General features: G+C 40.0%; 1 protein-coding gene across 1 annotated transcript; it reads left to right on the forward strand.

Moving 5' to 3' along the window:
• On the forward strand, window positions 1–13,160 carry LOC139289921 (FXYD domain-containing ion transport regulator 3-like). Its single transcript, XM_070911589.1, has 8 exons — window positions 1–133; window positions 8,353–8,408; window positions 9,323–9,355; window positions 9,728–9,751; window positions 9,991–10,065; window positions 10,184–10,220; window positions 10,391–10,434; window positions 12,387–13,160. The coding sequence occupies exons 2-8, from the start codon at window positions 8,375–8,377 to the stop codon at window positions 12,404–12,406; spliced, it is 267 nt and encodes an 88-aa protein (XP_070767690.1). The 5' UTR covers window positions 1–133; window positions 8,353–8,374; the 3' UTR covers window positions 12,407–13,160.
• The last annotated feature ends 778 nt before the right edge of the window (window positions 13,161–13,938 follow it).

The raw sequence follows: 13,938 nt of genomic DNA on the forward strand, positions 1-13,938 counted from the left end.
ACGCCAACCTGTTGAGTGTCACGGCAGTGAAGGCAGGGTGTTGGCGCACTGTGTGGGGAAAAGTCGCTGGGTCAGATATCCGCCTGCTTGGGAGAAATTTCCTCGTTTTTGTCGCTGTTGTAACGTGTTAGAGGTAAGTGCTGAACAAAGAAATTAGCTCACATTTCTCAGAAGACTGTTTCCTCAAGCGTTTTCTTCATTTTTAGGCAATTTGTTAACGGAGTTTTCCAAATATGCTCGTCGGCATCTTTTTAGGCAACTGAAGCACAGTTTAGTTAATTGTGAGGATACATAATGGAATGGAAAACTGTTGTTAAATCACTGTATTTCTCATTAAGTGGCGCATGCAGTTACTTTAAAACTCAAAAAGGCTCGAATAAAACCCATAAACGTTAATTATCCAGAAAAGGTCTATCATTCTGTCAAATGCGAACGTACAATACAGCATAGCACAAGCCAATAATGTTACCCGACTGACATTTCTCCTCGAGCCCACCAGTGCCAGGACAATGGAACGGCACGCGCCCACGGGCCAACGTGCGTAACGGCCCCGGATAGTCTTTCTTCACGGGCATTGAACTCATAATCAAGTCAAGGGGGGTTTAAAATCTATACAATGCAGGTTTAAAGTGCACTGATCGACATAAACACGTTGTTCTGTGTCTGTTTAGTCCTTCTTTAAACCCACCAGATAAAATAATAAAATAAAGCCCTATGACGTAGCCTGTATGTGTTTATATTTGATGCTATGCTTGGCCTCTCTTATAGCATTAAATAAATAGTATTAGATAGCATGGATACACATGTGACAAATTATTCAAACCCACAAATTAGCAGACAGACAGAGACATTTTCACTCCTCACACACACAGCACCAACGAAGACCTCCCCCTGTGGATTTTTTCAATATCCATACTGTTACATACTGTAAGTGTGTGTGTGTGTGTGTGTGTGAGTGAGTGTGAAAAGGCCAGCTGATAAGAGCAGTGGTGATAACAGTTTGCTACTATGTGGCACAAGGACAGATTGGGACAAGGACAGATACAGGAGGAGTCGTCAAATTCTGCTGCATAACATTACAGTAGAACTGTAAGGAAGAGCAGACTGCAACATACTGATTATTTGTTCTTATTTGTAGAAGTTAATAATTTAGGTTACTACCCCAAAATATACAATGGTAGGAAACAATCAAATTCACATTTTAGAAGCTGTAACCTGCAAGAATTTCTGTTGATCCATTATTGACTCTTTCAGCACTAATGTAAGGGAGGTTTCTACTCTACATCATTTTACACTGTTTAAGGGAGCATATGATTTTGTTTTTTTACATTATCAATGTGTTTCTGTCACCCATGGTTACAGATACACACTGTGCATAGGTAAACAAGATAAAGTCATTTCACACCATAATTCGACCCGTATACAGGGAGAAATCAATTGTACCAGAGTCACAGAATGACCATAGGCCAGAATGCACTGCAGTTATTGTGTTTTGAGCAAGGGGTGTTTGCCACGACCATAGACATGCTGCAAAGCTAACCTAGTCTTTGGCAAGCTGTCTGCAGGTCTCTACACTGTCTGTCTGTCTGTCTGTCTGACAAGTTGATGTTCCTTCTGTGGCAGTTTGTAAAAAATAAATATATGGGGACATCAGTAACTGAAGTAGAACTAAACATGGCGTCTTGAGGGAACCAAAAAAGTAAATTACACCTTCAAAACTCCAAATCACAATGGATGGACAATCCATGGATCATATATTGATATAAATAAGTTAATTGTCTGCACAAATGCCCCCATGTGGATTACTAACATTTCTACCAAAACAAATCAATATTTTGCCATGCAACATGTGAATGTGCTTGCTTAGCAGCAAACAGATTTGATTCCAGAGTTTCCTCAAGAATTTGCATTGCCAAATGTATTTGTGGATATTTTAGTACATACTTGTTTCAGCTAAGACTAACATACATGGAAATGTTTCCCTGCAGTGTAATCTGTACTTGGTCACAAAAATAGACGACATTTTAAAATGACAAAATTGCCCTATATGGTCAGGGGCCAGATGTTGGAGCAGTAATAGTAAATGTATCTGCATAGCATAATTGACTGATAATTTCAAAGAAATGCACAGAGAGGGAAAGATACACGCACACATCCTGTCTAACTGAGGAATATCTACTGATTTAAATGCACCTTAATTCTATCCATGTGAACACAGTTCTCCAGAGAAAGAAAAGTGAGGCAGAGAGAGATGAGAGAGGTTACAGGGTGAGAGACAGAGATGGAGAGAAGGTGAACGAAGGTGGCGACAGACAGAGTTGTCTTTCCTCTGTCAGGTGAAACAGACGCAGCTCGCTGTCCTCACCTCTCCTCACATGACCACAATTCTTAAAAAAGAAAACCAGAGCGAGTGAGGGAAACAGCTGAGGGAGATGGAGGGGAGAAAGCGAGAGCGCTCTTAGGCGAGAAACACTTTCTCCTCACCTTTCCTCACATCACTTTGCTGGCTCACAAACACAAATTTAGAAACCTCAACAAGAAGACATTGATTTTATACTGAGGATGTGACTGTGACCTTCAGTACTTTCCCTGTGTAGCCACAAAGCTTTTATACACAGCTCAGCAGAGACACAGCTAATCATTTCTGATTTGTTCCGAGTCCAGATAATTTATGTTTTGTTATAAAAGTTGAATACAAAACTGTAACCATCTCAGAGGTACAGTGTTATTAGAATGTTGGAAGGAAGCACAACAGATGATTCAGGTCTCATACAAAGTTTATCAGAGCAGTTACTAGGCAATATGTGCAGGATTAATAGTGTTATGGACAGAAATGAGATGAAATGAGGGAGATGTTCTCCATCCTTTTTATCCCCTGATCATGACTGCAGAGTGAGGAGCGTGCAGTCTGTTGCTAGCCGCTCACTGCTAGCCTTGTGGTTACCATGTGTGACTCATGGCTCCAGTATGCTCCACTCCCTCCTACCCTCTTGTCTGTCTCTTTGTGTCCCTTCTCGTTCCCTCTCTTTCCCAACCGCACTCTCTCCCGTCTTCCTGCCTCCCTCTCTCATTCCCCCAGGCTGGAATTCTTCTTGCTCCTTCTCTACCTCGCTCGCTCTTGTTTCCCAACTTGAAGTCTGCTTTGTACTTTTCTTTCTCTTTCCCTTTCTTCTTCAGTGAACTGCCTCCACTGACTCCCCACCCTCTTCCTTTCTATCTGTCTTGCTTATTTTTTTCCGGTTCACACGTTAATGGAGTCGACACTTTAGTTGCATGTGTTGAAACTCATCTTTGGTCAGTAGCTGTTAGCTGTCATCAACCTAGCTCTTCAGCGGCCACAGAGACAAAGAAGTCTACTTTTTAATAATTCAAGAACCCATCTGAGGTCATGTGCTTTATCAATCACATTTCCAGGCAATCGGTTCCAGAGATACTTAATGTGCTGTGGGAGTGAAGGGAGGAACAAGTTAAGCTCAGTTCCACTGTGTCTCAGCTGAGATAAAAGCAAATTATTCATCACAGAGTGCAAAGCAGGTTCACACTGTGTTTAGTGTCGGATACTTTCCTGTGTGTGTGTGTGTGTGTGTGTGTGTGTGCGTGTGTGTGTGTGTGTGTGTGTGTGTGTGTGTGTGTGTGTGTGTGTGTGTGCGTGTCTCATAAAGGATGTGTTTCACAGTGGAATCCAGTGCTGCTAATTTAGGAATAAAAAATGCCACTGAGAATAGGCAGCTGTCTTTGTAGTGCAGTACAGGAACACACACATACACACACTGGAGTCCAACATTCAAACGGGTGGGTGGGGGGTAGTGTTGGAAAAATAGAAACAGGGACTAAGTCACACATACATTCTGTGCACACCACATCCCGTAACACACACAGTCATGTGCCCATAAAATAGAGGAAGCACAAACTGAATCTCTGGTTTTTAGGACAAAGTAGACAACATAAATGATGTACTTATACAAACACAGTGTGTAAAACATGTTTAGTTTTTTAGGCTTGAGTATGTTTCCACATACACATCATACTACAGACTCATATGACAGTTTCCCCCGTGACCCTGAACAGGATGAGCAGTTTTAAGAATGGTAGACTAACATTTGAACATCAGACATTCAAAGGACTTGTGTGGGCTGTGTGTGCACGTAGGGGTGTCTGCATGTGAGTTGTCACCCAACTTTGTCACAAGGGGAGTGAACACTTTGAGTGTATTTGAGTGTTTTGTCTGTTGGTTGAGGTGTTGCATATTTTCCTTATGGTCACCATCCACATTCAGATAGTTTTGGTCTTATTGGACCAAAAGTGTCTGATATTTCTGCCGTGCTCGCAGCAGTAAAAAAAATATTTTTATGGGAACTACTTATTAGAAAAGACATGGTCTCTGAAAACTTTTCAGAGTAAAATGTAAATATGTAAACTTAGTAAGTGTAACGTGGGTCCATGACTGAGTGAATGACTGATACATAGCTACACTTAGGAGTTATGACTCTTTTTAGGGTCCTGCAGCTTATTGTGAGCCTTACTGGTGGATAAGAGAGGAGGAAAAGGAGTGGGACGGAAAGAGACGATGATAGTGTACGAGCGTGAGATGGGCACAGAGCCTAGAAAGCCTCTTCTCCAGGGAGTTTGTAAGGGAAGGGATAAATGAGTGGAAAAGACTTGACAAAAGGAGAGAGGAGAAGGGACGGGTGAAGGAGCAAGGACGTGCAGAAGTGTGTCAGAACTGGGAAGTAGTAGAGGAGAGTTTTAGAGAGGATTGGAGAGGAGACAGCAGCTCAACAAAGCAGAAGAGCAGTGTGAAACAGTGGTTTCAAACAAATGGGTGATTCTGAAAGCTTTTCACATAAATGGAGTATCAGACTGAGAGAGAGAAGACAGAATGAAAGAAGAAGAGGAGGGTGTAGAGAGACAGTGAGAGACAAGAAAGTGGGAAAACGGTCCTAAAGACAGGAAGAAAAAGAGATGCAGCAAGAGCTGAAAACAAAAAACGAGGGACAGTCGGAGACAGGCAGAGTAGCGTGACAGAGGCAGAACAGAAAAGTCTTTATCCCTGAACCAGGCGGAGCTGGAGAAGTGGCTCCACAGGGAATTTGTACTCAGTGGGGAAGCATCAAGTCTTTACGTGGAACTAGTCTTCAGAAATTCTTTGGCTATATTAGTAATAAAGCCTTCTTTGGTATCAGCCTCTATCAATCTTTTTGCTGCAACTGAATATGCTTCTTGTTTGTTTTGTAAAAGCTGTATGTAGCGTGAAACGGTAACAAAATTAGATGCGAAACGATGAGTTGATGAATCGATTAGTCGACAGACAGAAAATGAATCTGCAACTATTTTGATCATCTATTCATTGTTTAAGTCACTTTCCAAACAAAAACACCAAACATTTGCTGGTTCCAGCCTCTCTAGTGTGAGGATGTGTCTCTTTGTCTTATATGTTAGTATACTGAATATCTTTTGAGTTTTGGACTGTTAGTTGGACAGAAACTGACCTAAACCACTGATATTTGATGTTGAATGTCGAGCACTCAGCTTTGCAAGCATATTATATACCCCATACTTTACTTATCCACCAGTGTGCCGTGCTTTTGTCTTCCTAACTAGCTATAAACACAATGATTTGAATGCACACCCCCAGCACCTCCTGGCTCCGCCTTACACTAACATTTACTTTAGAATATGATCTTCAAATAGGAAGAGGCAGGCGCCACCTCTTTTATACTCCCCTGCTTTCTGTTGCTCAACCTGTCATGTCTCTTTACCCTCTCTCTTGTCACTCTTGTCTGTCTCCCCTCTGCCTCCCCTTTCTAATAGTCTCACCCTCAGTTTGCTCTCTGTACCTTCTTCTCCGTCCATGTCCTCTCTCCTGTTTCTGTCCTTGCCCTCCGTCTCTTCCTCCTTGCTCTCTGTGTGTGTTTTTCTCCTGAGGTAAACCGTTCTCTAGTGGTTGTTGGCCTGTTTCCCATCCTCTACATTCCCTCTGCCTCGCCTTGGGTTGCTGTGGTGAGGCACCAGGAGAGAAGCACTACTCCTGCTCTTCTGTTTCTCCCTTTCTGCCCAGCTCCAAATACCAACAGCAGAGGAGGGAGACACATTGTTTCACTTACATCCTCCTTTACTGAGACCCCCTGACTTTCAAAGGTCACTGTTGTGTGTGTGTCCTTACAGCTACTTTAAAAACTGAACTGTCTCAAACGACTTAATGCTAGGAGCTGAATCTGTACTGTAAGTTTCCATCTTAGAGATACACTGTCAGTCTGATCCTTAGAGCTTAAAGGTGCCCTATGGAGTTTCCTATTTAGAGCACTGGTAATCCAGCCTCCTATTCGGCCTTTCAGTACATTAAAGTAAAAATTCAATATCCACAAAAGAAACTGTTACCTGTTGTTTCCAAATCTGGATCATTCTGATCCAATAAAACATTTTTGATCAACTGAACTGATCAATAGAACTATTGCCTTATGACATCAGAGTTCCACAGTTCCTGTTCTGTTTCTGCATGTTCACATCCAGTTCACCTTCTCACAGGTTCTCCTGTATGAGTTTGCTTCAGCCTCCCTCAGCTTCAGTCATAGTTCATCACTTTGAACCCAAGAATCATCAAGACTCAATCTATGATCCAGACGTGCATTTTCCTTTCCTTCCATTTACAAAAGTTTGAATCCTGCATAGTTTACATCCATGTTTATGTTTGGTGTGTATCTTGGCGCATTATTGCCACCCGTACATCAGTGTTTATGGCATGCATGTGCATCTTTATGTGTGTGAATGAGACAAACAAAACAGGGGCCCACTCATAAACAAAAGGGCTCCATAGCGCTACTGTACCTTTAACCTACAACACTAGTTTCTCTTGTGTGTTGTACCTTGTATGTTCTCTTGTGTCTTCAGAAAGAAAAGAGGAAAAATGTTTCCAATTTCCCAAAAGATTGTCATGAAGCTCATGTTTGAGCAAACAGAGAGGACAGACAGATACTGCTGCACAGGCTAAGCTAAGCTTCACTAGATACTCCATTGAATTTGATGTCATTCAAATGATCCATTTTTATGCACGCATGTTGGTGTTTGTGCAAGTTCTCACAAATGCCTCGCTCTGAGTAAATGCCAGTTTGAAATTTACTTGAGTGTGTTTGCTCTTCACTATGGAGCGCTCTGAGCTGAAAAGTGCAGTAAATGGAAAATCACTGCTGTGTTACTTAAGGTGTGTCTCCTCCTCCCAGTGCACATGTCACCGCTGCTGCTGCTAGTGCTGCTCCAACATGGCAGCTAACACAGCGTGAACACAGAGCCATTCACTCAGTGCGTGGGATGTAATTGCAGCTGTCAGGAAACGTACTTGTTCATTAAGGATGATATAAGTGAGATTATTGTAAATTCTGTCTCAGGGTCAGGAGAGAACTCTGACTCGAAATATTTAAGATATGAAATATTTTTGCCAGTTTTTAATAATTAGCAGGCAGTGGAAAATAAAATTATCTCCTTTGACTAATGGCACTTCAAAAAGCTCACCATCTGCACACTGATGTACACTAGAAATAAGATTAAAACCACATTACAGATGGGAATAGCTGCGGAAGAGTGAGTGCACTCTGATAATATTCTCATAGATTTTTTCATCAGCAAGTGAAAGCTTTTTTTTTTTTTTTTTTAAGTGAAAATCAGGATAGTAGCAGCAGGTGGATGCGTACATACTGCACATTATGTATGGTGAAATAAGCCTGTAGTGAATTAAAAGGTAACGTTGAAACAAGAAAAAAAGGAAGATTGCAGCTTTTACATGGCAGCAGTGTAATGCATCACACAGAGATTTAGTTCTTCTGTTAAGGCTCCATGAGAGCACCCTCTACCCATCAACATCAGATCAAGTTTCTGAGTGTGAAAGAGGGCGAGAGAGACCACTTTGTGCTTGTCTAAAACCGATCAGATTTCTTTGTGTGGGACGGAGGCATGTACTATAAGAGTGACGGGTGCGTTTTCTATGTGTTTAAGTCCTTTTAGTGGCCCTCAGATGTTGCATCAGGTCTCTGTTGACTTTGTTGGCTTGTACGAGCCACTTTGGAGTTTGGAGCCTTCTAACATGTACACACCCATTTAAAATGTGATTATTTGCACCATTGGGACTGGAGATAATGTTATTTACCCCATGTTAATACAACTAGAGCCTGCAAATGGCCTGTCAGTGCACCACAGTCAGTAGTTAATGTTTTCAATTGACATGCAAGCATAAGTCAAAAGTAAAGCTGGTAACTAACTCAGAATATAAAGCTGCATTCAAAAATATTGTAAGTGTATGTCAATCTAATTATTTGTTAATGGTATTGTTGTTCATATCAGTGTCTGTATTCATCTCTGCAGGTAAACAACCTCAATCTTGAAGATGTCAAAGATCTGTGCTTTGGTGTTGATGACACGTGAGTAAAACTCTTTAAAGTCTTTTCATTTAATCACAGTTTTTCTTACAAAAGAAACCCTCAAGACATCCTTCATTATATTAGTAACTTTCTCTTTTTAAAAGTCAGAAAATAAATCGATTTCCTTTATATTGTCCATTATCAGTGTGTTGATCAGTTTATAGTCATCCTGAGAGCCACCTAAACACTGAACACTAGTAACACTGTGCTAGTAAGTTCTTGTGAGCTGTCAGCTCCACTTCGTCTTTACAGAGGAAACTCTACAGAGAAGGTCTGTCTCCCATCAGCACATTGTTCAAGTGTTTATATTTTTGTGACACTAAGTAACATGTCTGAGGTGAGACAAAGTGCAGCAGGGTGGATGAGTGGTAAGAGTGATCATGTCGCCACTGGCTGTCTGGTTGCCCCTTCACTCTAAATGTGAAACTGTCAGATGTGATTATGTGTCCTATAGAAATATACTGAATCCCTAACACTGTAGGTAAGATGGCAAATGAAGTGCTCTGTGCTCACAGTGCTGAAAGGGTGAGGCTAACAACATCCACAGCTCCTTCAGGTGTTGTGAAAGAGAAAAGATGTGGGGAGAAGGAGGAAGAGTTTTATGTAACGTTAGAATCAGTCGGCAAAGATTTAAGTGCTTTTTAAGAGGTGTTTCATTCATTGACACTGACAGTTTAATTTGTCAACGATTCTAAATAATAGACAGCGATTTACACAATGATGTCTCAAAGTACCGAAAAATACAAAAATAGAAAGCTACTACAATATTAAGTGCACAAAACCAAAATAAGTTAAACTATTAAGAGTATTTGAACAGCATTAAGACCTCATGAATTTATACTTTCCAAATAAACCAACAGCAATGAAATATTACTATTTTGTTTTACATGCTCAGTGTGTCTTTCTTTCTGCAGTTGTGTCCCTGGTGTTTGCAGAAGAAAAGAACTGTAAGTACACTAATATGTCTTTTTCCTCATTTAACTACAGTAAATATTTGAGAAAAATGGTTAAAAGGTTTATGTTTTTTGATTTATATCTGAAAATAATAAGATCATAGAACCATAAAAAACATCTTCTTTTTTCTGTTACATTTTTGATTCACATTGGGTGTAATGTTTGTTTTAAGTAGGGATGTATTGATTTGATGGGTCAGGTACGTCAATCATTAGCGAGAGAATGAAACTAGGCGATTGTGTTTGGTCATCTCACTTGTTGACTTTATCATGTCATAGTTTGATATGTGGATGCTTCTGTATATCTTTGATTATCTGCTGTTCAAACCAACTTTCAACTGACCCTCTTTGTTTCTGTTCCTGTAGTGAAAGACGACCCGTTCACCTTTGGTAATTCATTGTTTTTTAACTTATTTTCACGATCATTTATTTTTTTGTAAGTTGATCTGTATCATTGACATATAGGGCATTTTCCTTTTATATTTTACATGTACATAAAGGTTTTGTGTAAGGTCCCTGACCTTTCCCAAGTAATCTGCTTGTATGTTTGTTTGCTCGCATGCATTGCTTGTTAGTTATATTTATTTATGTATTTATTTTCAAATGGTAACCATGACCTCTTTGTGCAGACTACCACAGACTGCGTGTTGGAGGCCTGATTCTAGCTGCTGTCCTCTGTCTCATTGGCATCACCATCCTACTCAGTAAGATGCAAATTACACACACACTCATGTCCACACATGCATGGTCATAAACAGACTCAAACAATGCTCAAATACACTGAGATATCATAAAGAACATCAATCTTTCCTCTTGTTCCAGGTGGCCACTGCAGGTGCAAGTTCAACCAGGACAAGAGGTGATTCTTCACACCGTTAAACATGACAAACTTTTGTATAATTGCAGTGGAAACTTTATACTTGGAACATTTTCCATTTAATATTATATTGTAAAAGCAACCAAGTTCCAAGGATGGTGTAGCTACTTCTGCTTTTCTTTTCTCTTACTCTCTCCTTCTTCTCTTCGCAGAAGGAGGACAGGAAGCAATGCTCAGCAGATGCTCTCTGACCAAGGTAATGTTTGTAACCCTAACCCTAACCCTAACCCCTCTTTACTTTATTAGCTGTTGTCTAAAACCCCCCAGCAGCCAATGTTGATGACATTCTCAAGAGGTGAAACCTGAAACAGCTGAAAGAATAAAAGTTTTTCACCTGTATCGCTTTAGTTTACTGTAACTGTTCTACTGAAATATGTATTAACCCACAATGGAAGCTGTATTTGTAGAGATGGTTTACTGTCAATGTCAACACAAAGTCTATAACCACAGAGCTGCACAACCACACAGCTGAAACGAGCACAGAGAATTTTCCCTTTTCAAAATAAAATACTGCATGTGTAGTACACATATGTATGTAGACCTGTGTGTAGCAAGATATACACAGGTTCTTATCCTCTGAAATATTTATTTATATATAAGATAAATATAAGATTTCATCACCCAGTTGGGTGCTAAGGTCTAAAGTTATATTTACTCTGTCCATCTGTTTCACTGTAAATGACCTCATGTCACACACACACACTGACACAGTATGGAAAGCTCCCATAGTGTTGGACTCAGATGCCATGGAAACTCGCTGTTCAACAGGTGGTGGGACTCTGGGCGTCTGGCAGGCAGAGAAGGAGGGTGGCTTTAGAGGCAACTAAACTGTTTTATGGGATGGTGCAGCCATGAAAGGTGTTGGATCTCTGGGGTCTGACAATTACACACAAATCAAACATGGTGCAGCTTCAGTAAAATATATGAACAAGTAGATAAAGAATATACATGTGGTCTACAGTACAGTGTATGTCTTATATGGGGAAATAAGTGTTTTTATGACTAAGGCAGGGAACATCGAGGTTCAAGTGGTTAAAACACGTCAAAGAGTATTAATTCTCGACCACTCAACCACTAGAGGGCCTTATTGTTTGCTGCTCCAGGATGTTGTTAATGCATGATGGAGGACCTTTACCATAGCTACTGTACTACTGCAGTACAACAGCTAGGACTTCTACAAGTCCTAACACTTAAAGAGAAACTCCAACAATTTTGTATTGCACTTACATAAAGTTGAGAGACCCAAAAGAGAATCATCAATTCCAAAACACATCCTACACCTCCCATATGCTAGTATATTTTTTATTAGACCCTCCTTGCCTGGGAAACACCTACATCTTTCAAACTACCCACTTTGTAATGCAGACTTTCTGTCATAAATGTGTCGAGCCTGAGCTCTGATGACACTGATGATGTCAGATGCTGCTGGAAAACCAAGCTAGTTTGATTTTAACAGCTCTGACGGAGACAAAATACACAGGTGGCCCATATGGAAAAACAGTGTGTGTGTGTGTGTGTGTGTGTGTGTGTGTGTGTGTGTGTGTGTGTGTGTGTGTGTGTGTGTGTGCAGTATGTATGCAACTCAGCAGGAGCCCACAGGGACATAATGCACTGATGGCAATTTCTACTTGCATGGGCACACACACACACATATATATATATATATATATATATACACATTAGCCTCACTTCTCGTGATGAATTTCAGCTAATATTTTAATGGTTGTCAAAGCCTAATGTACAAAAATGTGAATAAATACTTAAGTAGCCTCTTCAGTTCTCATGATGGCATACTGTAAAAATATTCTGTTTGCATGGTTTGTGAATGCAAATAATAAATAAAGTGTAAATCTAAAATTATTTCTATAACCTCTAGTGAGGTTATAGTGATTTGAGTACAAAAGGCTTGTAACTGATTTCATGCAGGAAAAAATAATAATAAAAATAAGCTCAGTTTGAATCACATCACGAATGAGATTCATTGTTATTAAACTTCACTTTTGGAGAAAAGTAATCTGAAAGCAACTTTAGGTAACAGATTTTATGTTTGTATAACCCGGTGCTTTATGTGGCTGACCGCATCTTCAGGCAGAAAATGAACCATATGAACTTGTGAACTCACCTTCCTGTCTGTCTGTTTGTCTGCAGGTCGTTCCTGCGACTGCTAGATGTCGACCAGAACACACACCAACTTCCAGAACCTGCAACCAACAGATAACACGGAGGAGCAGCAGCAGCGGGATTTGATGCATCCAACGAGAGGCTTTTGTTTTATTGTTAGAGAGCAACAGAAAGTAGTCTGTGTGTACCTGCTGGGAGATGTGAAGCTTTCTGCTGGATAACTGAGCTACTGCTCTGCCGCCTGCGCCCTCACACATACACACACTCGGACCTACACACACATTTTGTCACTTTCATTTCAATCAAATTAACTTTTTATACTTTTTGGTATTTAGAAGTTGAAAAGGCTTTGACATATCCAACCGTCCTTCTATAAGTGAGCGTGAATCTTTGTGTATTCATTGCTGATAGTTTTGGTTGATTGAGCTGAAAGTGACTTCATCCAACAGTAACATAAACCTATCACCAAAAAACTCATTCAGTGTCCACATGCTGTAGGTTGTGTCAATGTCTCGCAGTACTTCTGTCATCCGTACCGTGTGTGTAAGGTAAACATTGCTGTAGATATTAGTCGCTTTCTGTGACCAACCTAACCCACTGTCAATGCTTTCATGTCAAGTATAGGAAACCTAAGTAGTCATGAGTGTTTAGAGTGCTGTTGATAATTCATGATAATCTGTTAATTCCCATGTTTAGCTTTATGGAGGAAAGTAGTGGATTGCACTGTTCAGAGATGCAGAAAGACTGTCATATTTCTATAAAAGACTTATTAAAACAAACAACTATGAGCTTTGGAATTTATTTGTGTGTGTGTTTGCAAGAGAGTCACTTTTTAATACATATACAGAATGTATCATTGTTTTTTAAATGTAATCTTTATATTCCTTTTTTTCTAATCCTTATTTTTTACTTATTAATTATTATTATTGCACAATAGCATTTTAGCACATCATCTAGTATTGAGTATGCCACCCCCATATTTCATTGCACATATTGAGTCTGTTATGAATAGAAACTTTGAATCTTGAATGTACTAGTTCAAGTGCTATTGTTAAAACTGTTTTTTTTTTTTAATGAGTGGTTCTGAACTATAGCTAGTCATTGTATTGTAACTGGCCTATTCTATTACGTTTTAGATTCAACCCTCTGCACCAAAGTCAGCATTGGCATAATTCCACCATAGCAAGCTTTCACTTAGCACGTCCACTGGATGAAACGACATTGTCAAGAAGTCATGTCCCACCACCAACTCTGAGCAGACTCAATTCACTTCACTGACTTATTACAAAACAAATGCATAAAAACTGAATGTAAATGTTAAGCAATTCAGAAATACGGGCCTTGTTTAAAGGCTCTGCACACCCACATGTGTTTTCAGTTATTAGCTGATTAGAAGTCTGCTCAAGGTTGATAATAGGAGCTATACCGGAAATTATGAGATACCACCAAACTACTAGACTGGCTGCACATTAAGCCTGTCTGTGTGCCACTCCTTGTGCAGTGGCACACTTAAAAAAAGATATGAACATAAACATGGCATATGAACTACATGCTGTAGCTACACCTGTGCTCTTTCTGT

Source organism: Enoplosus armatus, chromosome 9, assembly GCF_043641665.1.
Source record: "Enoplosus armatus isolate fEnoArm2 chromosome 9, fEnoArm2.hap1, whole genome shotgun sequence".
In the NCBI taxonomy this organism is placed as follows: domain Eukaryota; kingdom Metazoa; phylum Chordata; class Actinopteri; order Centrarchiformes; family Enoplosidae; genus Enoplosus; species Enoplosus armatus.